Below are 26,839 nucleotides of genomic sequence, written 5' to 3'. Positions count from 1 at the left end.
TGGACTAATAGCACACACAATATTGATAACGGAGTTCGGCCAATACTGCCTACGTCTCCGGGCTGCTGCAGATATTTTACTGAAAAGGGAAATATAAACAGTGTTTACAAAACACTCACAATCTCTCGAAATACTCACAACCACTCACAACCCACGACCCAACTATACCCAGAAAAATTAAGAACTTCTCTCTCAATTTTTCTATACAAACGCTTTGCTAAGTATTTGCTTTCGTTGGATACATAAAATGAACGGAGTGGCTTGCTATTTATAAGCACGATTGCAGTGTGAACGCTCCATCAAATTGTGAATTCGGTGGCCTCCAATTTGGAATTCGGTTTCCAAATTCAATTTGATTACTGTGCCTCCAATTTTGATTTCGGTGGCCTGCCAAAATTGATTTCATTGGCAGCCACTATATTTGACTTTTCAACAATCTCCCACTTGAAGACTGATTTCAATCTGTCTTCACACTTTAATCAATGTAGCAGCCTTCCTTGGTCTGTTACTCTAGCAGGCCAACTGAAGTTGAGCACAACTTCAGTTTGTCAATGGTCACCACCTTTGTCAACATGTCTGCTGGGTTCCTGCTTCCTAAGATCTTCTTCAATGTTAACACCTCATCCTCTAGCAGAGATCTGATAAAGTGATAACGGATATCGATGTGTTTTGTCCTAGAATGAAATGCTGAATTCTTTGCCAGATGTATTGCACTCTGACTATCACTATGCAAAACACTCTTCTCTTGGATGAATCCCAGCTCTGTTAACAAACCCTGAAGCCATATCAATTCTTTACTGGCTTCTGTCACTGCTACGTACTCAGCTTCTGTAGTGGATAAAGCGACAATTTTCTGTACCTGCGACATCCAACTGACAGCTGTAGTACCAACAGTAAAAATGTAACCGGTGGTACTTCTTCGGTGATCGACTTCACCTCCATAGTCTGCATCTACATATCCTTGCACCTTTATTTTGCCTTTACCAAAGTGCAAACATCTTTCTGTGGTGCCTCGTAGATACCTCAAAATCCATTTAACTGCTTCCCAATGAGCTTTTCCTGGATTCGACATAAACCTGCTAACAACTCCCACTGCATGGCCAATATCTGGCCTTGTACAGACCATTGCGTACATCAAACTTCCAATGGCTGAAGCATATGGAACTTTAGCCATAAAATATCTTTCTTCCTCCGTCTGAGGAGACTGATCCTTGGATAGGCGAAAATGACTAGCCAAAGGTGTACTAACTGGCTTGGCGTCGCCCATGTTAAATCTTTGCAAAACACGGTTGATGTACTCTGCTTGAGATAACTGCAAAATCCCTCTTTGCTTATCTCTCGTGATTTGCATTCCAAGAATCTTCTTTGCAGGACCTAAGTCCTTCATGTCAAATTCTCTTGACAATCGCTGCTTCAAGCTTCTTATCTCATCCATATCTAAACCAGCTACTAACATATCATCAACATAAAGTAGCAGAATGATATAACTGGACTTATATCTCTTGAAGTAGCAACAGTGGTCAGCATTGCACTTATGGAAGCCTTCTTTGTGCATGAAGCCATCAAACTTCTTGTACCACTGTCTTGGAGCTTGTTTCAGACTATACAAGCTCTTCTTCAACCTGCACACCATATTCTCTTTTCCTTTCTCTGAGAAGCCTTCTGGTTGGTGCATGTATATCTCCTCATCTAGATCTCCATGAAGAAATGCAGTCTTCACATCTAACTGCTCTAGGTAGAGCTCTTCACTAGCAACAATGCTCAACACTGTTCTGATTGTATTGAGCTTCACAACTGGAGAATAAATCTCTGTATAGTCAACTCCTTCCTTTTGCTGGAATCCTTTGACTACTAATCGAGCTTTGTATCTTTTGGAGCCATCATGCTCCTCTTTTACTCGATACACCCATTTGTTGTGAAGTGCTTTCTTATCTCTGGGTAACTCAACTAGTTCCCACGTCTGATTAGAGATTAAAGACTTCATTTCGTCTTTCATGGCATGCTCCCACTTGCTGGCATCTGTGGCCTGACATGCTTCATCATAATCTTCAGGCTCACCTCCATCAGTCAGCAACATATAGTTCATGTATCTCCTGTTAGGTACATGAGGCCGGGATGATCTCCTCACAGGAGCTGAAGTTGAAGGCTCTGGTGTGTCTGATTGTTGTTCACAACTTTGTTCCGTTGATTCCTCTGGCTGAGGAGTTTCAACTATAGGACTTTCTGGGACATCATCCACCTCTGCATACACTGGCCTACTCTCTTCTGAGTTACTGACATCAGTGTTATGTCTGTCCTTGTACATCACTCTCTCATTGAAGATAACATCTCTGCTGCGGATCATCTTTCTGTTTTCATCATCCCATAGGCGATAGCCAAACTCATCTTCACCATAACCGATGAGAGTGCACTTCTTCGATTTGGGATCAAGCTTATTTCTGCCTTGATCACTGATGTGCACATATGCTACGCAACCGAAAACTTTAAGATGTGTGAGTTTTACCTCCTTTCCGCTCCATACCTCTTCTGGTATTCTATACTCCAATGGTACCGATGGACCTCGGTTGATCAAGTATGCTGCTGTGTTGACTGCTTCTGCCCAAAACTGTTTTGGTAAGCCTGACTGCATACGCAAGCTTCTGGCTCTCTCAGTCAACGTTCGGTTCATCCGCTCAGCTACACCATTGTGTTGCGGTGTACCAGGCACGGTTCTTTCCATTCTGATTCCGTGCTCATAGCAGAACTTCTTGAATCTGGTGTCTTCATATTCACCACCATTGTCGGTTCTGAGCTTTTTAATCTTCAATCCTGTCTCATTTTCAACCATGGCTTTCCATATCTTGAAAGCCTCAAATACATCTGACTTATGTTTTAGAAAGTATACCCATACTTTCCGAGAGTGATCATCAATAAAAGTCACGAAGTATTGCTTCCCACTAATAGATGAGACAGTCGTTGGACCCCACACATCGGAGTGAACAAGCTCGAGTTTCTCCTTCTTTGGGGTTCTTCCACTTGTCTGAAAGCTGACTCTTTTCTGCTTTCCAAGTATACAGTCTTCACACATGTCAATTTCCACTGACTGAAGACCTGGTAATTTTCCTTTAGAGTGCATGATCTTCATCCCTTTCTCACTCATATGGCCAAGTCTTTGGTGCCATAAATTGGGATTGTCATTTGCTGCAACTGCAATTAAATGACACGCTCCTGCTGTTTTGTAAAGAGTACCGATCTTTTTACCACGAGCAATCGTCATTGCACCCTTGGAAATCTTCCAATCATCACCATGGAAGGTCGTTGTGTAGCCTTCACTGGCCAACTGGCCTACTGAGATTAAGTTCTTCGTTAGGTCGGGAATATGTCTGACATTCTTCAATTCCCATACAGACCCTTTTAGCTTAATCTTCACTACACCTTTTCCAACAATCTCACAAGATTGTTCATTACCAAGGTAGACTTTACCAAGGTTTCCGGGAACATAATTCTCGAAGAATTCTCTCTGCGAAGTAGCGTGGAAAGATGCTCCAGAGTCTAACACCCAAGACTCCTCCTTGCTCTCCAAAGAGCATATTAATGCATCATCTCTTCCTGAGGTAGAAGCAATATTTGCCTCTGCTTTCGCCTCCTGATTCTTCGGTGCATTCTTGCACTGATTTTTGTAGTGCCCGGTCTGCCCACAGTTCCAACACTTGATAGTTTTTGAGTTGTTAGAACTACGATGATTTCTGGATTTGGACCTGTTATCCCTTGATTTTCCACGTCCATTTCCTCTGGTTGGAGCCCTCCCTCTTGACTCTGTATGTAATACTGAAGAGGTTGAGGATTCACCCGACTCTCTCCGTCGGATCTCTTCACTGAGAACCAGATCACGAACATCATCTGATTTCAACTTATTGCTTCCCGATGAGCTACTCACAGCTGTGACAGTAGCATTCCAACTTTCTGGTAGAGAAGACAAAAGTATCAATGCTCGTACTTCATCGTCAAATTCAATTCCAACTGAACTCAACTGGGTTGTGACTGTACTGAGTTCATTTAAGTGTTGCGCTACTGATGCGCCTTCCGCCATCCGCAAGTTAAACAACCGCCTCATCAAGTGAACTTTGTTTGAGGCTGACGGCTTTTCATACATACTGGAAAGAGCCGTCATAAGACCCACTGTGGTCTTTTCCTTTGCAATGTTGAAAGCAACATTACGAGATAATGTCAAGCGGATAACTCCAAGGGCTTGTCTATCAAGAAGGACCCATTCATCATCCTTCATGCCCTCTGGTTTCTTTCCTTCGAGAGGTTGATGTAGCTTTTTCTAGTACAGATAATCTTCGATCTGCATCTTCCAAAAGCTAAAGTCCGAACCATCGAACTTTTCAATTTTCACCTTTCCTTCATCTGCCGCCATTGCTCCCACTCAAATTTGACTTCTCGGATCGCTTCTGCCAACAAATTGGTAACGCTGACCAATTTACACTATTCACTATTCACGTGAATAGTACTATTCACAAAATACTATTCACATGAACAGTATTCTCTCCAGCAATTTCGATGAGCTATTCACTATTCACGTGAATAGTACTATTCACGAAAAATACTATTCACATGAATAGTACTCTTGCCAAAGTTTAACAGAAACAACCAGGCTTTGATACCAGTTGTTAGGAAAAAATTACGCTGATCTTTCCCATATCTTCAAATTTGAGAATGGAGCAAAAATAATTGTGGACTAATAGCACACACAATATTGATAACGGAGTTCGGCCAATACTGCCTACGTCTCCGGGCTGCTGCAGATATTTTACTGAAAAGGGAAATATAAACAGTGTTTACAAAACACTCACAATCTCTCGAAATACTCACAACCACTCACAACCCACGACCCAACTATACCCAGAAAAATTAAGAACTTCTCTCTCAATTTTTCTATACAAACGCTTTGCTAAGTATTTGCTTTCGTTGGATACATAAAATGAACGGAGTGGCTTGCTATTTATAAGCACGATTGCAGTGTGAACGCTCCATCAAATTGTGAATTCGGTGGCCTCCAATTTGGAATTCGGTTTCCAAATTCAATTTGATTACTGTGCCTCCAATTTTGATTTCGGTGGCCTGCCAAAATTGATTTCATTGGCAGCCACTATATTTGACTTTTCAACAGCATGAGCTCATACACCACATGTGGGTCCACTACTCTATTGGCACTATCACCAATGTTGCCTTCTCCAAAACTAAGAACTATGTCGATTAATTTAAGATCATTAAAACCGTTATCATTTATTATGACTACCACAACACAAGTGAGACACTTCATTGAAGAAAAGATGTTGATAGATCAACTTTGTCACCAATGACAACTAGGATGCAACATTCCACTACTCAAAGAGGATATGTATAAAGAGTATGAAATGACAACCGTGATATACATTTCAAAATTGTCTAAAAAAAAAAATTAATTTACCTGAATGAAAATATAACAAATATGTATTCAATTTTCTACATAAGAATTTTATTAGCAAAAGTTGCTGACATAACTATTTTTGAAATATTATAAAAGATTAGGGGTGAAATAATAAAAAAATTATAGGGACTAAAAGTGAAAAATGATAAATTATAAGGATGAAAATTATATTTATACCAATTAATATAATAAAATTCTGAGTATTAAATATCTCGTTGAGTCATAACGGTCCAAATTATAAACAGCTAATTAACCAACTAAAGTACAGGCACAAACTTTGTATGCGGAATGATCCAACTCAAGATTGGAATACTAAGGTCCTACTCCAGCTCAATCTCTAAAATTTTACCAAGAACTATATTTATTTAAGTTTCGTATTACGAAGGGAAGTTTTCGTGTCCCCCGATTAATTCAGCTATACAACATGACCTCATGGGAACATTGAAGGCAACACCAATGCATGGGATACATGAAAAGAAAAAATCTTAATCAGCATTCCAGTTTTTAAGGTAACAAGCTAGCTCGAAGAGCTTATCTTCTTGCCCGCTGTTTTATTGATAAAACAATTTAAATACTAATCATTACATCCAATGGCTACAACATATGAACCAATATCAACTGTACATGATTGATATACAGTGCAGAGATCATGCAATGGTTATGTGCTCGAACTTATTATCAACAATTTTGGCTGTTTGTTAGTACCCCCCAAGTCTACTACAGAGTAACATTGAATGTTGGAGAATATGGAAAACTCAAAATAAAAGTATATAGAATTGATTGACCTTTCTTTTGCAAACCTAATTTATGCTTGCAAACAGCCAGCTTGTGCTAGACTCGACAACATCTCAAATACTATACCACCGAGTCCATGAGGCAACACCGCTTTAGTGAACTCACTGCTTGATCAATCGAAGCTCCCAATTACCTTCACCATCAATCAGCCGCAATTCCAAAGAATGGAATGGTATTAAAGCAGGACGCTGGGGGCAGGAGCAGAGATATTTAGTTTGATCAGATTATTATGGCTAACATGCATGTTCAAAGTAAGACAAGTTACTTGGTTTATCTAAAACTAAAGAAATCAAATACTAGTAAATCAAATACTAGTAGGTGAGAACTAGGAAGGAAATAAGGCAAGCTCAAAACGACTAATTAATGAACTACTCTTAATTCACTAAATTTACCATGACAGCTTTATTTATTTATTTATTTTCAAATATACTTGTATAATCAACTTACTTGTGAGGAAGTAAGCACTGTGATTCCCATATCTTTCGCAAGCCCATAGAGGTGTTCTTCTACATCAACACTTGTTGCACTGCCAACATTATTTTTTTAGAATATGAAACGAGATAAACAAAGAATAAAGAAGGAACAATTTCTCTAGAGAGGAAAAGGCAAAGGCAGATCATACATACTTGGTGCACTCGTCAAGGATACCAAATTTGGGCTTATGAAAGAATAAACGTGCCTTCAGAACAGAATGAGCAACGTTACAAACCAAGAAAGAAAATATACTAAATTATAACAAATGTCTTCCTCTAAGGAATTGAGGCCTTTTAAGGGGCGTGCTGTATGAAACAAAAATATTTAAGAAATTTAAAAAATACTGTCTAAAATTACAAGAGATTAGATTCACATACCATCCCCAATCTTTGCTGTTCTCCAAGAGAAAGAATGTCTTCCCATTTTAAATTGGCATCCCAGTTGCTTCCCTCCCTTTCTAGAAGATAATTCAACCGAACACTCTCTAGGATAACTTTTAACCGTGTGTCCAACAAATTTCTGGTGTCAGCATGATTTTCACCTGGATTAGCAAGATTACAATTATCAGAGCTAAAATGGAAAAACAAAACAAATGAAATGCACACTTTAAAAAGGTTAGAGAAGAGAACAAGAATTTTTTTATTGATCTGTAATTTTCCCCCCAAATAAATGTAAGAACCAACAACATAAATCCTTACCCTAAACCCCAAATTAAATGTAAGCAAAAGAGAAATTTTCAACAATATTAGCATGACTAACACATCATTCATTGCATTGCCACAAGGACCACAACCTCAAAATAGCTCTTAAGAGAACTTATTCTCAGCTCAGCTAGTGGTGATTAATGAAAAATAACACACTGGCATAATTATAAACTTCAGCCGAGTCAAATCAAATAAATCTTTGCTACTTGCTAATGTTAATGTATAGTCAGAAACCTCATTTTTACCCATAATGGCATTTATAAGGCCTGCATTATTTCTCCCACACAAGATATTTACCTTTTCCATACATCTTCAATGCTTTAACCTCTGCTTCTTCACGGGAAAGGGGGTATATAATTTGATCCCTTAGGGTTCCCAAACATGTATATGGCCGTTGAGGAACATAGAAGATGCCACAACCGGATTCAGCCTCTTGATCCACAACTTCAGATGGTCTAGAGAGTCTTCCACTTGCAATTGGCCAGAGCCCTCTAAGAACTCTGAAAATGGAACTTTTTCCACTTCCATTTGGACCTTTTAAAATAAGATACAAGACCAAAATTTAAATTAAATTTGAATTCCCTCTTCTAAGACAAAACAAATAAAATAACAACTATACCAACCAGTAACAAGTAGGCTTCCCCCACGCTCAATGTCACATATTAACTCCCTGGCCAACATCTTTTGAGCAGGGGTTATGATATCAACTTTTGAGAAGGAAATGACATCTGTGGAATGAGCATCCCTCACAGGAAGTAAAGCACTAACATTCATCAAATCCTCTGTGTATGGTACAAGGTCATATTAGCATGTGATGTGATGACTGTTTGATATGATTGATTATAAAAATTATCAAAGGATAATTGAATACCAGACTGCGCTGCATCTAGAAGTTCTTCAAGCTCAAAAATCCGATTAATTCCACCAGAGAGCTCTACAAACTTTCTATGCAGTTCAAGAATATCACCAAAAGCTAAAAAGCTTTGAGAAACAACAGATGCCAAAAACCTCAGTGCATGTGCTAGCTCACCTATTAGTACAGTACGGTCTGTGAAAGAAGAGAACAAAGAGAAATATAAAGAGTTAATGACTCATTGCAAATATCTTACCCTGGGTAGTTATTGATGCCCGGTCTCCCTTGTGTTCCATGGCATATAACAGGCTTAAGCCCCAAGTCACATTATGTGGAAGTTGCTTTGTGATAAAATCATCCAGGATACCAAACATCCACTTCTTCTTTAAAAGGTACTTTGAGTGGGTGAGAAGCTCTCTGAATCTAGACTCAACCATCTGCTCAACATTAAGAGGGTAAAGTTTACAGACTTATGGTAGCCATAGTTCTAATCTTCTCCAGTTATTCAAAGTAATGTCATCCGGCCATTATCATAGCATAAAAAAGGTGCTAAAGAAAAATAAATTTGCTGATCTTTTACGGTCAAACTTAAACCCAATTCACAATTCCCCATATTAGAGCCTGACATCATATAAAATTTGATAAAACACAAACATGTGTACAATTTAGGGTATGCTTAATCAAGGACAAGGAGGTGGAAAATGAGAAAATGGAAAGTTGAGAGAAGACTGAACATGGGGGGAGGGGGAGGGGGGAGAGGATGGGAGGGATTTGATTTTTACTAGTGGATTGGAACACACTAGTTTCAGTCCTCCACATTTTTATTCACCAAGCATCAAGTTTCATTTCAGACTTTTCAGGTCCTCAAACATGCAGAGACTCAAAGAAAATACATTCAATATTGCTGAGTTAGAATGCTCACAGCTTTTTCTCGAGCACCACCTCCAAAGAAAGCAACAGATTCAGCATGAGTACAAAGTCTTTCGTGCATGAACCTAGGAAAGCATAAAGAGAAAATCATCAGAATAATTTCCAACAGCACTGTTTGACTAGTACGTGGTTTGTTAGCAGACAGTAGAATAACCTTACCTAAATGTTCCTTCAAGTTGTTGTTCTCGACTTATCAAATCACCAAAATCTGGAGTAACAGTTCTTAGAAATCCCAGACCAAGTAACATGTAAGCATAGAGTATGGCAACTCCCCTCTGACCTGTTAACAGCTTCATTCTCCAAGTGAACCTTTAGAATAACAAAAGTACTCGGTAAGTAAATAAAAGCAAAGAGGACCCATCAAATATGTTAATTCACCATGTACTAGGAAAATAAACAGTAGTAATATAGTAACTCTGTTATGCAAATGAAGTACTCACCACAAAATATCCACAGATGGCTTTACCATTCCAGTGACAAGTCCTGACAAGTCTGTCGTTAACTTCTCCAAGTCATGAGTTATCCTCTGATCTGCATCAATATTTTTGCTTGCCATGTGGAAGACCTACAAAGATATGCATGTAATGTGAATTAGGAACCAAGCCCCAGTCATCTGGCATCGCCCTAAATAGGTTAAAAGCAAGGTGAATAATATATTTATTATTCATAACACGATGGCAGTAACACATCATATTTTTGTTTGTGAAATTTAGACCTATTCTACACTCCCAATTTATTGGTATGGGGCAATTTGATATGCAGCATCAGTAAGATTCCTGGGATATCATCCCCAGGGAGTGCCAATTAATTCTTATTTTCCTGCATTTTATGAGAATATGATTTGTGGTTAAATCTAATACTACTCAATCCTTAACAATGTCTACCTATTACACCCATCTAGGCACTAAAACTCTCCTCTATGCCTTTTCCCCCCTAAAAATTGCAACTAGCCATATATATATATATGGACACACACACACACGAGAAGGTAAATGTTGTTATTAACTCAATAGTTGAGGACACCGTGAAACTATGAAGAGGTCAAGGAACAAAATTGAAAATTGACTTAAACAAGGGGAAATAGTAGAATGTAATGATAGGAATAAGACTGATATCCAAAATTATTTCAGTAAAAGGTTCCACATAAAATAATAAAGACAATATTTGATTGTGATTTATCAGGAACTACTAATCATTCAAGCATGGATATGGACACAAAACAAGCTTACAGTATTAAAAAAAGGAATTAAAATAATTACCTTATAGAATGCATTGTTTCTTAAGTAGTTCTTGAGGAGATGTTGCGTCAAAAGAATCCTCCCCCCAAGGGCTAGTTTGGCAGTCAAGTGTCTGAAGAACAAGAGACACACCATATTGAATTTACATTTTAACAACTCTCATTAGATCAACCTATTCAACCTTTTTCTCCACTTCAATGCATTGAACTATTAACACAACTATCCAATATTTTTTTATATTGTAATTGCTACAATATTTGAATAATAGAATATAGAAATCAATAGGATATAAAGTCTACACAAGGAGGTAGTTGAACTACATCACGAGCATTATGTTGAAAGACAGCAGTTGTCATGTATAAATATCAATAAATGAACAATAAGCAGATTACTGAAAGTTAGGCTTAATAACATAGAAACATTTCATAAATATCTAAGATCAATTTATTGAAGAAATTCATGTATCAATTATGGAATCATGGCTTGATTCTTTGCCCAGGGAATTAAATGGTAGATGCCTAGATGGTAATATGTCAACAAGTAGAGATATCCATTCCAGTCACAAACTGATGATCAAATACCTAATTTCAACCCCCCAAAAAGATTAAATCATGGAAGGAACAATTTAGACACAAGTCCAAATACAGATTGATTTTAGCAAAGTTGTTTCTTGTGTTTCATGTGAATGCCAAGTTACCTTATAGAGGGTGCAATGAAAGAAGATGCGGCACTTTGGAGAACACTTATACCAATTAATCGAATAAAGGAAGCTTTATCCTGCTCCAAAACAAACTTCACAGTAGTACCTGAGAACATAAATATCCTATATTTAAACTTCATTTGATCTCTCAAATAAGAATCTCGGGAGAACCACATCACAAAAGCTAGCTATTCTAGTTGGAAAGCCCAAAACCTTATAAACCTCACACCAGAATCCCATACTTCTAATGTAAGACTCAAGTCACATACCATGCAATTGGATCTAACATTCCACCACGCTTGGCAGCCCCAGTGCCCATGCGGACTGGCTGTGCCATAGCCCTTTGACTAGTCCCGAGCAAACATTGCAAATGCGAGCATCACCACCCGCATCGCTTGTTTGCAGCTGAAAGACATGGTGGAAGGCTATAATACCAATTGATAAGAACTTTGGGAAAACCACACTACAAATCTAACTGTTGTAGTTGGAGACCCCAAAGCCTTATAAACTTCACACAATACTCCCATACTTCCAATGTGGGACTCAAGTCCCATACCTTACGAATTGTCGAATTACAATAGGATCCCAACACTCTTAATAAGGAAAAGTCAAAGATAGGAAAATACCATTCAATGATGCAATACGATCTGAGACCCATGTCCTTGAAACAACAAGAAAAGCAACAGCAAGTAGTCGTGCTCCTTGTTTATCAAATATGGTGGGCACCTGAAAGCATGCAGTACACATAATGCACCAGAGATCATTGTATAACAGATTAACTAACGCACACAACAGTGACAATACATCCTTTTATAAGGATGTATATTCATAGCAAGTCATCAAGCAAATAGTGCACAAATAATATTATAAGAAATAATATTATATTACAATATAAATTCTTTATCACAAAGCTAAAATATAATTTATATGATTAAAAATATTTCTTATAAATTTTAATTATAATATAATTTATATATTTAAAAGTATTTATGAATTATAAAGATATATAAAATTAAATTTTATGTTGTATCTATATACTAGTTTAGAATAAATTAATAATTAACACAAAAATATCAACACCTAAGATTTTCCTAAATAACATACTCAAAAACATATAGAATTAATCAATAATTCAATATGATGGAAAATTTGTGCACTTACAAAAAAAAAAAAAAGTGGAAACCTGACAAGAGCATATCTACTGAAGATACTTACCAATACTTTGCACATGGCAGCTACTCTCATCGGTAATGCCCTTGTATTACCACGAAGTTGGGGAACAGCAGCTGGTGGAGGAATTCGCTTCGTAGATGGAGATGATGCTATCACTTCAGTAATATATGATTGTGCCTTTGAATTCGAGAATGCAGAATCCTGGGCAAATAAAGAACACAACAAAATATAGCGAAATCATTATCAATGTCAGATAATGAACAATGAAGATACCAATAAAAACAAGAATCAGAAAATATCTAAAACCTTTTTATTAGTCGCAAATGCTCGTTGAACTGCCTTGGCATCGCTCTGTCTGTTCGTCTCCAATGTCTTCATTGTATCAATCTCCAATTCAGTTGAAGAGTCCTCCCTGGAGTTTAAATTTGAAACATATATTTAATAACAGTGTCAAAATAAAACACTAATACGCAGCACCGTGAGGTTCCAACCTTCTATCATGAACACTCCAGCCTCCCTCACCATCTAAGGACAAAACCACATCATGGAATGCCACTAATGCTGGACGATGTGATATGGTAATACAGGATGTTCCCATAGCCAGAACTTTAGCACAAAACCGTTCTTCCATATCAGTTGTGACAGCACTTGTGCACTCATCTAGAATGGCAAACTTAGGCTTATGGTAAAAAAGTCTAGCCATGCCCAATCTTTGTTGCTCACCCAATGAAAGTTCATCACCCCAGTTTACCTCTTTTTCAGCTGGGTATCGGTCCAATAGATACTCCAGATCAACCTTAAATATATTTAAAGGCAATTCAGATGAATAACAATGGTTAAAATAACAAATAATTATCATATACTAAACATTAATGTGGCACTGAGATAGAAGCAGGATTAGATGTGAGTTTTACATTTTTCAATAGCTCCACCATCCCACTTTCTGTAAGTGGCTCAACCTCTTGGTCAGCAGTAAGAGGGTAAATTAACTGATCACGGAGTGTTCCTACAGCAGTATATGGTCTTTGTGGTACATAAAAGATTTCCTTATTAAGATCAGATCCAAATCCAGGTTTGACAATATGTCCAGATACCAAGGGCCAAAGACCTCCTAAAACCCGGAATAACGAGCTCTTTCCGCTGCCATTTGGACCTTCATCAAAATAATTGTAAATTACATGTCAAAACAATTAACCATTAGAATTTTATTTTAAAATCCAATTATACGAGTGTAACATAATACTTACAGATTGTCAAAAAAAAAAAAAAAAAGGCAAACAAGCAAGTATCACAACAATTTCGGTTTGGACAACTTCAAAAATATCTAATTGTCCCATCCCCTTTATTTGGAGACAACTTCAAGGTAACTTAGGATGATTTTTCAGTACTCGTGGATATCAACATTTAACACTAATTTCTCCCAAGTGATTAGCCCTGATTGAGCAACTGCTTTTCCTACTCAGTTTCTCCATGGAAATGTCGGCATTGGTAGTACCATATTGCAGCCAAAGGCATGATATTCTTGCCAATGTCGCCAGTCCTGCAACTTGTACACAGTATTCAACACTTAAATCTGCCCATACTTCACTTGCCATGGTCCCTGATTGTACTTGGGTCATAATTTTCTAGACCTGACTCTGCCACCATGACTACAAAACCGTTATCAAACTCAACCCTACAAAACCAACAGCTTGTAAGATGAGAGTTGTCCCTCACTTCTATATTCTTTGTTGGCCTTATCTCTAGCACAGGACTTGGATTACTCTCAGTACACCCCCTTATGTCCAGCACTATTGAACTTAGTGTGTGGATAAATGGTATTTGACCATTTTTAATGAATATAGAATAGACTCTAATACCATTTTAGGCAGGACAACCCTTTTATTATCTAAGACAACTTTTCTTTTCCTTGAAAAGTAAGGGTACTCTCTCACAACTGGTGTAGAAATAAGCATCGACTCTGACGTAGAAACACCTCCTTTTGTTCTCCCTACTGAATTAACTTGAAACTTAGATTGAGGAGTTGCATCAAGATTTATGACTTTGATGGAAAACACTAAGCCTTTTATCTTCTAGAAGGGAAGACTGGACCAACAATTCTAAGAGCAATGAGTTCAAGGAGTTTGATGTTGATGAAAGTATTTGCTCCTTTGATCACCATATAGAGAAAAATGTTCGTCTATCTCAAATTTTTATGGACATTGAAACTTTTCTACAAAATAGTCCAACTGGTTTACTGTAAAATAGGGATATATGTTGAAGTAACATTTTCTCTACACAAACCAACAAACTTTGACAATGCTTTATTAGTAAACGACCGGAAAAGAATTTGTCGATTTGTCTAGTTAAAGTCAAAAAATTATTGAAGATCAACAAAGACAATGTACCATGATGAAATGCAAGAGGAATGTCGATCTTCTTCATGTATTTCATCTTCCCATGATTTAATTTCTTTAACTATCAGGTCTTCAATTATTGATTTTGACCAGATAAATCGACATTCTTTTTTCTTGTATTTTTGCTATTAGAGCATTGTTAAAGTTCATTGGTTCGTTTAGAGAAAACATGTTGCTTCGACATATATCCTTGTTTTCCAATAAATCAATTAGACTATTTTTGTGGAAAAACTTCAATGTCCATCGACAATTGAGATAGATGAACATTTTCAACTATATGGTGATTAAAAGGGCAGGTACTTTCACCAACATCAAACTCCTCAAACTCTTCGCTCCTAGAATTGTTGGTCCAATCTTCTCCACAAGAAGATGAAAGGCTTAGTTTTTTCTACCAAAGTCGATAAATATTTTTGTAACTCCTCGGTTTCCATCTCAAGTTGATTAAGTTGGAAGACCAAAACAAGGTGCTACTACATCTGAGTCAATGCTTATTTCTACACCAGCTATGGGAGAGTGCCCTCTCTTTTCAAGGAAAAGAAAAGTTGTCTTAAATAATAAAAGGGTTGTCCTGACTAAGATGTTATTATAGTCTGTTCTAGATCCATTAAAAAAAGGGTCATCCACTATATATCCACATACCAAACCCAATAGTATTGGACGTGAGGAAGTATATTGGAAGAAACTCAAGTCCCACATTGACTAGAGATAAAACCAACAAAGAATATATAAGTGAAAGATACCCTCACCTTACAACCCGATGTTGTAAGGTTGAATTAGGTCCGAACCACTTTCTAAGACCCTTCAAATCCACATGCTCAAAAGAGTATAATGACCAACTAAGAGTGAATTGTGAAACTATTTACTACTTTGGTTATAGTTTATATTTTCTTGAACACAGGGATTTGTGCTAGTCCACACATACTAGAATTGATGAATTGCTCAAACTATGAAACAAACACAACTTGAGAGATTGAATTGGTTCGAGAGATTGAATTGGTTCAACGATATTACCACAAGATGCATCAAGAGAAGTGAGATTTGACATAGGTGCTAACCTTCTAGGGGTGGGCAACGGGTTTAGGTATGAAAAGCTCAACCCATTGTAAACCGACTTATGAAAACTACAACCCATCCCCAACGCTTTCCGACTTATGAAAACTACAACCCATCCCCAACGCTTTCGGTTTGAGGTGGTTCGGGTTGATAGGATTTGATCAATCGAATATGATCCAAGTGAGTACTTTTGGGTCCATTGCTTGTCAAATAGAAACCAACTCCACCACATTGATTGTCAAATAGAAACCGGCTCTACCATGTTTCTTGTCAAGGCAATAGAAAACTTTTTGCATAAAAATAGAAGTAAAGAGAAGGATATTTGCAGAACAAAATATACAGAGACAACAAAATCCACAATAAACCAGCTTTTTAACTAGCTTGGTTTCAAGAGAAGGAGACAACCAAGGTTTTTAAAATCGATATTTTACTTAGGATTGAAAGGGGAGTTGAAAGATCATAACACGGGATCGTATCTTGGATCATAAGATACTACATCCCTACCTAAAATATTTATATAATACATATAATTAAAAAAAAAAAAACTACATAGATAAAGAAAATAACCTATAATTCACAACATTAAACATCATAATCATAACAATAACAACACTATCTAATTTTCAATTAGTCAAATACACTCAAATATATAAAATAGTAAAACCCAGCTCACAACATAAACTAAAAAGTTCATAAGACCCATAAGTCATAGCATAATAGACATATTTCTTCAATTCAAGAAACCAGGGTCAAAATAGGGATGCTCCTTCATGCTCGCAATGTCCAGAGAGGAGCACTTGATCAGACAGCACAACCAAACAACAGATGCAAAACAGTGACATTCTGTCATGTTTGCATTCGCGAGATCTGATGACCTCTGATGTGAAGCGCCAGACCGCGACAGCACTACCAAACAACAAAGGCAAAACAGTGACAGTCGCGATTGTAAGCTCCAACGAGGAGCACCTGCTCAGGTTAGAAGTCACAATGGTCAAAATGGTCGAAATGCTGTCAGGGGTCATGAAACAGATAGTGAATTGAAAAGGGAGAAAAAATTTTAGGGGTTTTGAAATTGGGTCAGTCGGATCTGACCCATTTTTTGGCTCAAACAGATCAGAAAGGATTGCAGATCCCATGATCCTACACAAAAAATCTTGATTCTACAACGATATCACTCGTGTCCAATCACATGAACAATCCAACATGTGAAGCACGGCAGAGATCGTAAAATCACACAATCCAACTCACGAACAACACTGGAGACAACAACTGAAAACCGTTGTTATCTGCAAATGAGAGACAGAGAGAACACAGATAAGGAAAGAGGCAGCGTGGATATAAGAGAGAATGCAGATGAGAGAAGAGGCAGAGCGGCACGGCTAGTTTTCTAGAGAAAAGGAAAAGAATTTATACCAATTGATTGAGCAGTATATTTTAAATTAAGACCTGTGTGTTGGGCCTGCAGTTTAACATACTAATATGATCAAACATTTCAATTTCAGTCGGGTTCGGTTTTAAATGAATTTAAAAATCTAAAACCTAACCCACCCATTATAAATTGTAAACCAAATTTGTAACCTGATTTAAACACAAAACCCACCCAAAAACAATATTTTTTTATCGGGTATCTCGGTTTCAGTTTGGGCCTTGATTTCATGCCCAACCCTAGTAGGTGCATAGCACCGGTGGGAGAATCTCAACCACTAGAACAACTACACTAATTAACTTTATTACATTATTATTATTATTATTAAATTTTGATCGGTTGCTGCACATAAAATCTATCATTAATGCAAAAACATTTCTATCCATTAGAAATAAGCAACACTTAAGTAAGCAGACACCTTAAATAAATCAGTTAATGATCAACATGGCAAATAATAATTCTGTAGGTTTACAATTAATTTTAGCTTTCAATTTTTCAGTTTCTTTGTCTTGTTTGATTGTTAAATTCAAAATCAATACAATCCTAATATAACAAGAATAACCTAGAAGACAACTGCTAGAAAATTCAGCAATCTAGTAATGATCAATAGTCAATGCCTCAATGGTAACTCTACAAAGCTGCAAAAGAAAAGTAACAAGGACCACATGGTAACTCTAGAAAATTCAGCAATCTAGTAATGATCAATAGTGGCTAAGGTGAATTGCCGGGAGAATGCATAAGGGTAAAAGAGGGTAATAGAAGACATCAGGTAAAGACAATGCTCTTGGGTTATTCTGAACAGCTTTCCAACCCAACCGATACATGAACAAGAAGCACCAAGCTTTATCCCACTAAATGAGAATACTCGGTTTTTATTTCCAACTAATCAACATTTATCAATTGCACCCATATAATGTGCTTGAAAATATAATGTGCTTCCATCGCAGAACCTGACTTTTCTGACTAGATGCATTAACCTAGGAATTTAACTCTCCAATAAAAATGAGACAAAGGAAACAAGACAAGAGTTCCACCTATGACATTGAGTTTGGAGTCAATAGTACACAAACCTTACTATATTTCCAGTCATGCAGATAAAAGCACAAAAGTGTTATCTAAAAAAGAATTATGCATGACCTTTCTAGACACGGATGCACAAAATAAAAATTAAGCCCAAAAATGCATGAATAGTTAAACCTTCCCCAACCCTAGATTCCCCCCCACCCCCCCCCCCCCCACACACACACACTATATGTGTGTGTGAAATCAGATACACAAAAGAATGATGCTTGTAACAAAATTAGAGAAAGGATAATGAAGTAACATCAATTATTAAGGCTGACTGAACAACAAGAAACAAAGTAATGAGAGAAACTACCACCAAGCAGAGAATTTGTATGACTACCTGTAATCAAAAGATTTGATCCTGACTCAACCTTGAGAGTTAGATCATCCACTAATATATTACCAGTGGGGGTCACAACCTGAATTTTGAGTGCAACATCACAATCAAAATATGAAAAACATAAAAAGTGAAATAAAGGTTCAAAAATAGTTCAGCAGAATTCACTGGCCTTGACACCATAAAATCCAACATAGTTAGCTTCACTTATGCAATTTCTACTTCCTTGTCTTTGCAGTGTAATTTTCTCGTTTTCCAGGCTTAGCTCTCTTGATATGGCCATCAACTCGTGAATGCGATCAGCATAACCACTGTAAAACATACAGATAACTAGAATATGTATACAAACAAAATGAACCCTAGAAAAGAATAGCATAGGCATGTCCTCTAATATCAACTTCTAATGAGGCAAATGATAGATCAAATATACCTGAGTCGATTGAGCCGTCTTGCACTGATAGAAAGAGTTCCTAGAGATTGAAATAGGGAAATAATAACACTAGTATGATATCGTAGATTGCTTAGCATCTCTGCACGCCCTAAAGTTGAACTGTCGGGCCTCAGATGGCCAGAAAAGAATGGTTCAATGATCAAAATAACAGCAACAGTAGCACCAAGGTACTTCAACAAAAAATCCTGAATCATGCCAAACCACCAATGGTCATGTAGCACTCTATTCATATGTCTAACTAAGGTCCTAAACTTCTTCTGAATATGAGCTTCTTCTCTCCTCTCTCCACCATAAAATGCTATACTTTCTGAGTGAGTCCTTAACCGTGAGTGAAGCTGTCGATACTCTCCTTCCAATTCCTGCTCTCTGGACATAAGTTTACCAAATGCGGGAGAGAAGTTTCTGATTGCAGCCCCAGCTCCAAGTACATAGGCCTGCAAATGAAACAACAGCTATTAAAAAGACAGCAACTAAACATTACATCAAACAGGTCCTGGCCATCAGCAACTCAAAAAAATATAAAAAATAGTCAGTGATAAATCTGCGAAACAGTACAGCTTAATTACAGAGTTACCAAAATCCAGAAGACATATTTAGGGCTAGCATATGAACACAGACGCCAAGTGTATAGCAGTCCATCAGTCACTGCAGTTAGATCATCCTGTACAATCTCACTTAACTCTGAACAGAACCTTGGCACATCACTGGCAATTCTTTGCTCTGGATTAGTTATCCGACCATCAACATGTGATATTTTGTAATACACCATGTTCTGAAATAAAAGTAAACGATAAACAGAAAGCTGACAAAAAACTAAGTAGAACATTATAACACAATTATTGAGACTTGAACTACACTTCCTATATCTAACAAAATAATGCAGTGGTGCATGGGATGATGATTGACATACTCACAATTTAGAAAAAAAACTATTGGATTCTGGATTGTTATTCTTATTTTGGGAAAAGATAGAATAGTAGTTCAAAGCACCTGGAGGGATAGATTAATACTTTTTCTTTCAGTTTGTGAAGTAACTTCCACATAATACAAGAAGATGTAGAAAATAATCTGGAATGCTCTGGTCAGAACCAGTCTAAGATCCCAAAGCATGCCAAAAACATGAACAACTGAACCACAAGACGACTTTCCCCTTTTTATTAATTATTAATAAGTACAAAGCCACCTATCCAGCTGGTTAAGAGTCTGTAACATGATAACATCTATTGTTTACTTTAGGCAGCATAAGGACACGACCGAACTTAAGGCTAACAGGAAAATTCTGGACATGTTGCAAATTGAACTTTTATACATTACATACAAAGAAGAAAACAGACAAAACTTTCAAACAGGTAAAAACAACTCGGGAAAGATTTTAGTTCACAAGTAAATATACATATACTTATGACAGGAGGAATGTATAAATGGATAACAAGCTCAATACAGACAATCAAATATAGATAGCTTTTACAGTCAATTCAATTATATCTACCTCAAAATAGTGAGAATGGATAAGTTTAGTCAATATTTTCCGGAAGTGCAGACTCAAAGTCCCAGTAATGTACTTTGATGTAGACTGTATGGTTGATAAGAGGAAACACAAAAGAATATTTTCTGAAATTAGCCGAAAAAACAATGGCACACGTCGAAGAAAGGCAGCACGAAATAGGAAGCCTTGCACTTTTGCTAGCCTGTTGCTCAAAGTGGTTCGTAGCACCTGCAAATATGTTAAATTTAAATGTTATTAATTAAATATCATTATTATTTCTGATGAGTCTACCAACACCTTTGCAGGTCTGATATTCATACCTTTGTTTTATACAAACTTTAACAGTCTATTGTGGTTTTGATATTCAAATATAAAAAAATCATCTTTTTCCTCAATTTAATTTACTTGAACAGTCAACTGTGTTCACACATTGACACTGCTTCAGGCATGTAAGTACAAGTTGCCTTCTTATGCAATTTTGTACATAAATGTCTTAGCAAACTGGTATAAGCATACACAATAATAAAGTCAAATCATATTTAAAATTAGAACCAAGACCATAGCTATAGTCTTGTAATTTACACCATATAAGTATTATATTTTACCTTCTAAACCATATAAAGAAACTAGAGGGATTTGAAAGGTAGCAGAAGCAGTTATTGGGGAGGCAAAAAGGGTTTCAATCTAAGAGTAAGAATCATGGTGATGGAACCCAAGAATATTATAAAATTAACGAGTAATTCAAAGCATTACACCTTTGTATAAGTGCTGAAAATTGGGAAAGGTATAAAGTATCAAATAAAGGTACTAAAAGGCTGTTAGCCAGGCAAAAGCCAAAGCTTTTGAATCAATCTTTATGCACCAAAACTGGTAAAGACATAATTACAAGCTTACCAAAGGAAGAGAAAAGAAACAGAGACTTTAAACTAGTGAAACACATTAAGAACAAAGATGGAGGAGTTATTTCAGCATTCAATGAGACTTGGAAAGTTTAAAGGAAGTATTAAAGAAGATGTGCTTTGGTAAAGCAATTCAACCGAATAATATACTCCCTACTAAAGTTTAGGATTGTTTTAATTCTTTTTCAACTACAAAATTGTTCAGTAGAGAAAGATATTACTTGCCTTATGAGAGAATAATGTCTAACAAAATGCCAAAAGAGTAGAGAATGAGCACTTAATACCTATTTACAAGAACAAATGGGACATAACCATACAATCAGAAAAGCACAAAGCATAATTATCCATAGCAAAATAGACTTACCACTATAGAAACTAAAGCTAAAAGGTTCTTTGCACCTAATTGGCCCATCTCAGATAGAAGAATTGCAGCAAGGACTTGAAGTGACTTCAACCCTCTCTTTTTTTGTTTATTTTGTGGTGCTGAAGTTCCATTCGTAACCTCCTCATTTGTGAGTTCTTTATCATTATTGTGCTCGTAGGAATCACCTAATAAATCATGTCTATTAACTCTAAACCTTGATTGCACATAAGCTGCCGTTCCACCAGCAACTAAGATACCAGTTGCAATTAGCAAAGTTTTTCTGTCATTGTACACAAGGACAATGAATCAAAAAGGTTATAGTTTACATGCAAAACAAGTTCAACATTGTGGTGATTTTATTCATATTAGAGCAAACAAAATAGTGTATAAAGCAAAAAAAGATACTACTACTAATACAATGATGAAGGGCTATAATCGAAGTGGACAAATATTTATCAGATCAACGTATGACAGCAATGTTAAACTCAAGAAGAATACTCAATATTTCATGTAAAAACAATCAACAACATACAGTACCTTTAAAGAAACAGAACCTTAGAGAAATGAATTTTAAGATCACTAAAGAATAAACAAATTTCTTACCAATGGTTCTATGAAGACATGTTTTGTTGCTTTTCTGATCCCTGTTTACTCTAATGATAAGCCATTAAGCATGTTTCATGTGAAAAATCATACACGAAGAATGCAAGTTTAAGGGTCAACCAGTTTACTTATAAAGAAAATTCTTAATAATTAGGAGTGTGCAAAAAAACCAAAAGAACCAAATCAAATTTAAAACTGAACTGAACCTTAAAAATAAAAACCAATTTAAAAAAAAATTACTGAACAAAATTTATATTTTAAAATAGATTTTATAAACTAAACCTATTTTTTAAAAAGTTCGATGAACCAGTTTTTAACTCAAGTGACATAGAGACACCAAGTGACTAGTGAGATTGCACGTCTGACTAGCTAGAAATACCATTTTATTTCTATCATCTTATTGGAAAAAATTCAAGTTTCACATCGACTAGAGATAACACAATTAAATAGTAAATAACTAAAGGATGGCCCTCACCTTACAAACTGATTTTGTAAGGTTGAGTTAGGATCTTAACTCACTTTCTAAAATAGTATCAGAGTTATCCTAAATCTACTCTAAAAAGAGTCACTCATCATTGATACACGCACCGAGTCCAATAGTATTAGACGTGAAGGGGTGTATTGGGAAAAATTCAAGTTTTGCCTATCCTAGATTATTAAAAAAGGTCAGTCACCATTTATCCATATACCAAACCCAATAGTACTGGACATGAGCGGGGGTACATTGGGAAAAATCCAAGTCCCACATTAATTAGAATTTAGAAATGATAAAATTAAAAAGTATATAAGTGGGAAGGCAACCCCTCATCTTATAAGCCAATTTTGTAAGGTTAAATTAGGCTCTTAACTCACTTTCTAAGACCTCTGTTATAAATGGTCAACTGCCTCAGTACCCTAAATAAATATTCCAGTCATGATTCTAGTCTCTGCCACTATTCCTCATTCTTTTTTTAACTATGCTTCCTTTATTTCTACATAAAATATGTATACTCTAGGGATACATGTCAAATTGAATCAAAATATCCATATCCTCATTCTTTTTTATAAGGTTGAGTTAGGCTCTTAACTTGCTTTCTAAGACCTCTGATATAAATGATCATCTGCCTCAGTACCCTAAATAAATATTCCATTTATGATTCTAATCTGTACCACTATTCCTCATTCTTTTTTTAATTCTGCTTCCTTTTTTTTTACATAAAATATGTATGCTATATAGGGATACATGTCAAATTGAATCAAAATATCAATATCATTTTTATTGTAGTTGTAGTTGTAGACCGACCCTTAGAATGTCTATTTTTTACATTAATGAAACACATTATATAGCTAAGATTTTAACAGAAATGGGAAGTTTCATTCGGTCATTGGATCAGAACCCCACTAAAGAAGAACTTCAAGATATGTTATAAAATGGCCACAAATAGGTGTACTTTTTCGAAGTCAGATCCTTCTTAATGTACTATATTTTTTTTTCCTTTAATCATGGTTTAGTTACAATGTTCCATGGCAGGGGTGTATGTCCAGTACATGCAGAAATAAATAGTTATGAATAAGACCTGCGAGTTGGTTTTGGCTTTAATTAGTTTCAACTTTCACCCTTTGTACTTTTTGATGAGCGAATTGGTAAGGTGTGAATGGATATTGTTGTGGCTTTAATTTATTTGGTTTATACACTTGCAAAATGTAATTGTTGGTTTAAAAATATAGGAAAATAAATTGGTTCACAATTAAAAAAATGGTTTTTTTTAAACCGATTAAATATTGGTTCAGTTCATTAAACTGATTTGAAATTGATTTGGTTCTGAAACAGGTTTTAAACTGGTTCTAAACCAGTTCAATTTAGAACTGGTTTATTAAAGTGGTTCAAATGGTTCATAAACCAGTTTGATTTCAGTAAAACAGTGTAGTGCGGTTTTAAGAAGAAAAAAAACGTGCACGGGCCTATTAATATTACCAGTTTCTATAATACTTAATAGCTACTTGTTTCTAAGGATTTAAACACATGTAAAATTTGAAGTCTCGAGATTCCAACACATGGATTTTGATGTAGCATAACCATTATCTCATCTCATATATTTAGTACTTTTTGGATCAAACCTTTTAGCATTGAGCACTGCTGCAAATGATTTAAATTGCAATTTCAAATAGGTTTGGAATCAAATCACCAAAAACCTTGATATTGCAGAAAATTGTAGATAAATGCGGCTGATGAAGCTTAAATTGTTGTCACACTGCAGTTTTAAAAACCCCATAAGCTTTCACATTACGGCCACAATTGCAGTTTTCAACCCTAATTTAAATTTAAAACCAAGGCAATTCCTTATTGGATCAAAATTTTGTGCTTTAAGCATTGTGTATTTTATTTTTGATAATGAGAATGCGATCTAATATTCTCCTTGAGCATAAAAGAATATTAGTTTATAAAACGAATATTAGTTTTAGAGGCATTATGAAAAGAAAAAGAAAAAGCAAAAAGAAAAACTGGTAAAAGCAAAGCTTGATGTGGTAGGTCAATAGGCAAACAAATTAAGTGGCAAGTCAAAATCAACATCAGAATGGTTACTCATCACCAAAAACATTCAGAGAAAAATGTTAAAATACCTCCTTGAAGCCAGAAAACTCCGGCCATGCTGAGTTAGTTGGAAAAGTTGAAGGGAAGACATGGCGGAAGATCAACCTCTCTTTTACCATCAAATATATGCGTTGCAATTGCTCCTCATACCTTCTGGAGCAGCAAAATATAACCAAAAATAAAATCCACAGAAATATGACAGATCAGCAGCCAAAACTACGGGAACTCTTAATTTCAAGGCAAGGTGGCATGCTTTAGATGCACCATGCTCGTATACTCACAATCACATTATTGAGTTTGCCACATATATGTCAAACTATTGATGATGCTTCAGTTTCAAGATACCAAATAATGACCTCATCACATCAAAAGCATAATTAAATAACAACACCCATGAAACCAGGTCTCTTTTAAATCCGATATCACTCATTATTAAGTGTAATTAACTAACTATTTATTTTTGTGAATTTAAGTGTAATTAAACTAAAACATACACTCCCCAAGAAAAAATGCAAACGAATCTCCACAAAGTCAAAATATTACATGTATTATCATAAAACTCTGTATTCGTCGTCCATAGCAGATCCCAAATGTGTAAAACCCCTAACAATAACTAACCTTCAAGGTCGAAAACGTTAACCATGCTCCTCCAATCCAACGCGTCTAAAGCTTCATAATAGAACATATTTGCTACAAAATAGAACGTTCTAGTTCAATAAGAGCGAGCATCTACGATTGTTCGTGAAAGTGCGTCCACAGCAGCGATCAGAACCAGGCCTCAGATTCTGCAATAAGATGATTGATCACCGCAAAGGCTCGATGAGCGCATACAAGAGAGAAATTAATTTTCACGCGCATCGAAAATTGTACAAGTGAAACAAACCTAATATATAATTGATAATTAACCCTCATTCGGTGCCTGAAGCTGGGAAAGAGCGAGCTCGAAAATTGAGCATACGCAGCTTTGCACCAAAAAGTGAGTCAGTGGTACGGAATAGAAAAGGAGGTTTAAGAGGTACGCGTTTGGTTGCGCGAATGGTATATGTCTACGAGTCAGTTATAAAATACTAAGGTGCGTGAGACACAAAAGAGATGAACCAAGGAAGAAGCGAACGGAATAAAAGAGAAAGAGTTGTTGAGATATGTGCGAGTGCGAGTGCGAGGGATTAGAGTGTGAAACGCAAGACAAAAACGTGTTCCGCACGGGTGCTCTTGCTCTCTACCATTGCCGCTCACAAATCGGGTCGGGTTCCAATTTTTGTACCGCATCGATGTTCGTGCTTCGTGGCGATTCTGCCGAACAAACAATTAAGAGAAAATATCACAAGTTATTATTTACAATAACTTTATTAATTTAGAAAATTCTTAAAAATTATAGATTTGTAATTAATTAATTATTTTATGTATGCAGCCGCGTTAAATCTTGAGGTGCGTCTAAAGTAACAAAAAAATTAATCACAATTATCAACGATCAACGATAAATATTCCAGGAACGAAAAAAAAATAGATCTGTAATTAATTAAATGTAGAAAGCAGTTTTACTGCCCGTATATAATTATTAAACCCTTAAACTATTAATTATTTTTGTATAAGTATTTTCTGTTGAGACTTGAGATATTCATATATGCTAAATATAGGTATTTCTTGTACTGAACATTCAATTTTTGTTTTCTTTACATACCATATTTCTCCTCCGGTAAAAATAATTTAACGTACTTAAAACTCAGACCCATTTTATACATTAAATACGGACTACAGTATACTTATATTATACAGGGGCGATTTTTTTTTTTTTTTTGGTAATGTATACAGGAGTGTTTGCATAATTTTTTCTTTAACTTAATATTTTAATTTTTTATTGAGAAAAA

The 26,839-nt window shown here is 36.0% G+C and overlaps 1 protein-coding gene and 1 long non-coding RNA gene across 3 annotated transcripts; both read right to left on the bottom strand.

Moving 5' to 3' along the window:
* Positions 1-5,953: 5,953 nt before the first annotated feature.
* On the bottom strand, positions 5,954-26,226 carry LOC109817451 (ABC transporter D family member 1). Of its 2 annotated transcripts, none has more exons than XM_020382698.3 (27): positions 25,855-26,226; positions 25,590-25,756; positions 25,001-25,121; positions 21,797-22,076; positions 20,537-20,761; positions 19,622-19,819; positions 19,027-19,481; positions 18,769-18,907; positions 18,600-18,678; positions 13,234-13,472; positions 12,811-13,115; positions 12,626-12,731; positions 12,362-12,520; positions 11,773-11,872; positions 11,144-11,252; positions 10,468-10,558; positions 9,649-9,773; positions 9,368-9,517; positions 9,201-9,273; positions 8,535-8,715; positions 8,297-8,455; positions 8,049-8,207; positions 7,723-7,959; positions 7,099-7,262; positions 6,874-6,926; positions 6,695-6,773; positions 5,954-6,435 (listed from the first exon to the last, which is right to left on the bottom strand). In XM_020382698.3, exons 3-27 carry the CDS (start codon positions 25,060-25,062, stop codon positions 6,349-6,351), a joined length of 4,014 nt encoding a protein of 1,337 aa, XP_020238287.1. In that variant the 5' UTR covers positions 25,063-25,121; positions 25,590-25,756; positions 25,855-26,226; the 3' UTR covers positions 5,954-6,348. The 2 variants fall into 2 exon arrangements, with proteins under 2 accessions (XP_020238287.1, XP_020238286.1); XM_020382697.3 differs by having other exon boundaries at positions 25,001-25,124; positions 25,855-26,225.
* On the bottom strand, positions 13,789-18,403 carry LOC145954612 (uncharacterized). Its single transcript, XR_014431842.1, has 2 exons — positions 17,182-18,403; positions 13,789-17,054 (listed from the first exon to the last, which is right to left on the bottom strand). It is a non-coding gene; the product is annotated as an uncharacterized LOC145954612 (long non-coding RNA).
* Positions 26,227-26,839: the final 613 nt, after the last annotated feature.

Source organism: Cajanus cajan, chromosome 2 (assembly GCF_000230855.2).
Source record: "Cajanus cajan strain Asha chromosome 2, NIPB_CcT2T_4, whole genome shotgun sequence".
In the NCBI taxonomy this organism is placed as follows: Eukaryota; Viridiplantae; Streptophyta; class Magnoliopsida; order Fabales; family Fabaceae; genus Cajanus; species Cajanus cajan.
The sequence above is the reverse complement of the archived record's forward strand: the minus strand, read 5'-3'. Positions and strand labels throughout refer to the sequence as shown.

Bases quoted from the DNA above. Each gene is read 5' to 3' on its own strand.
- LOC109817451 (XM_020382698.3), bottom strand. From the start codon at position 25,062: ATGTCTTCCCTTCAACTTTTCCAACTAACTCAGCATGGCCGGAGTTTT. The intron at 19,482-19,621 runs GTAACTCTGTAA...TTTCATTTGCAG, and splicing joins AATATGTCTTCTGGATTTTG to GCCTATGTACTTGGAGCTGG. The intron at 13,473-18,599 runs GTAGTCATACAA...ATTTTGATGAAG, and splicing joins ATCAAATCTTTTGATTACAG to GTCCAAATGGCAGCGGAAAG.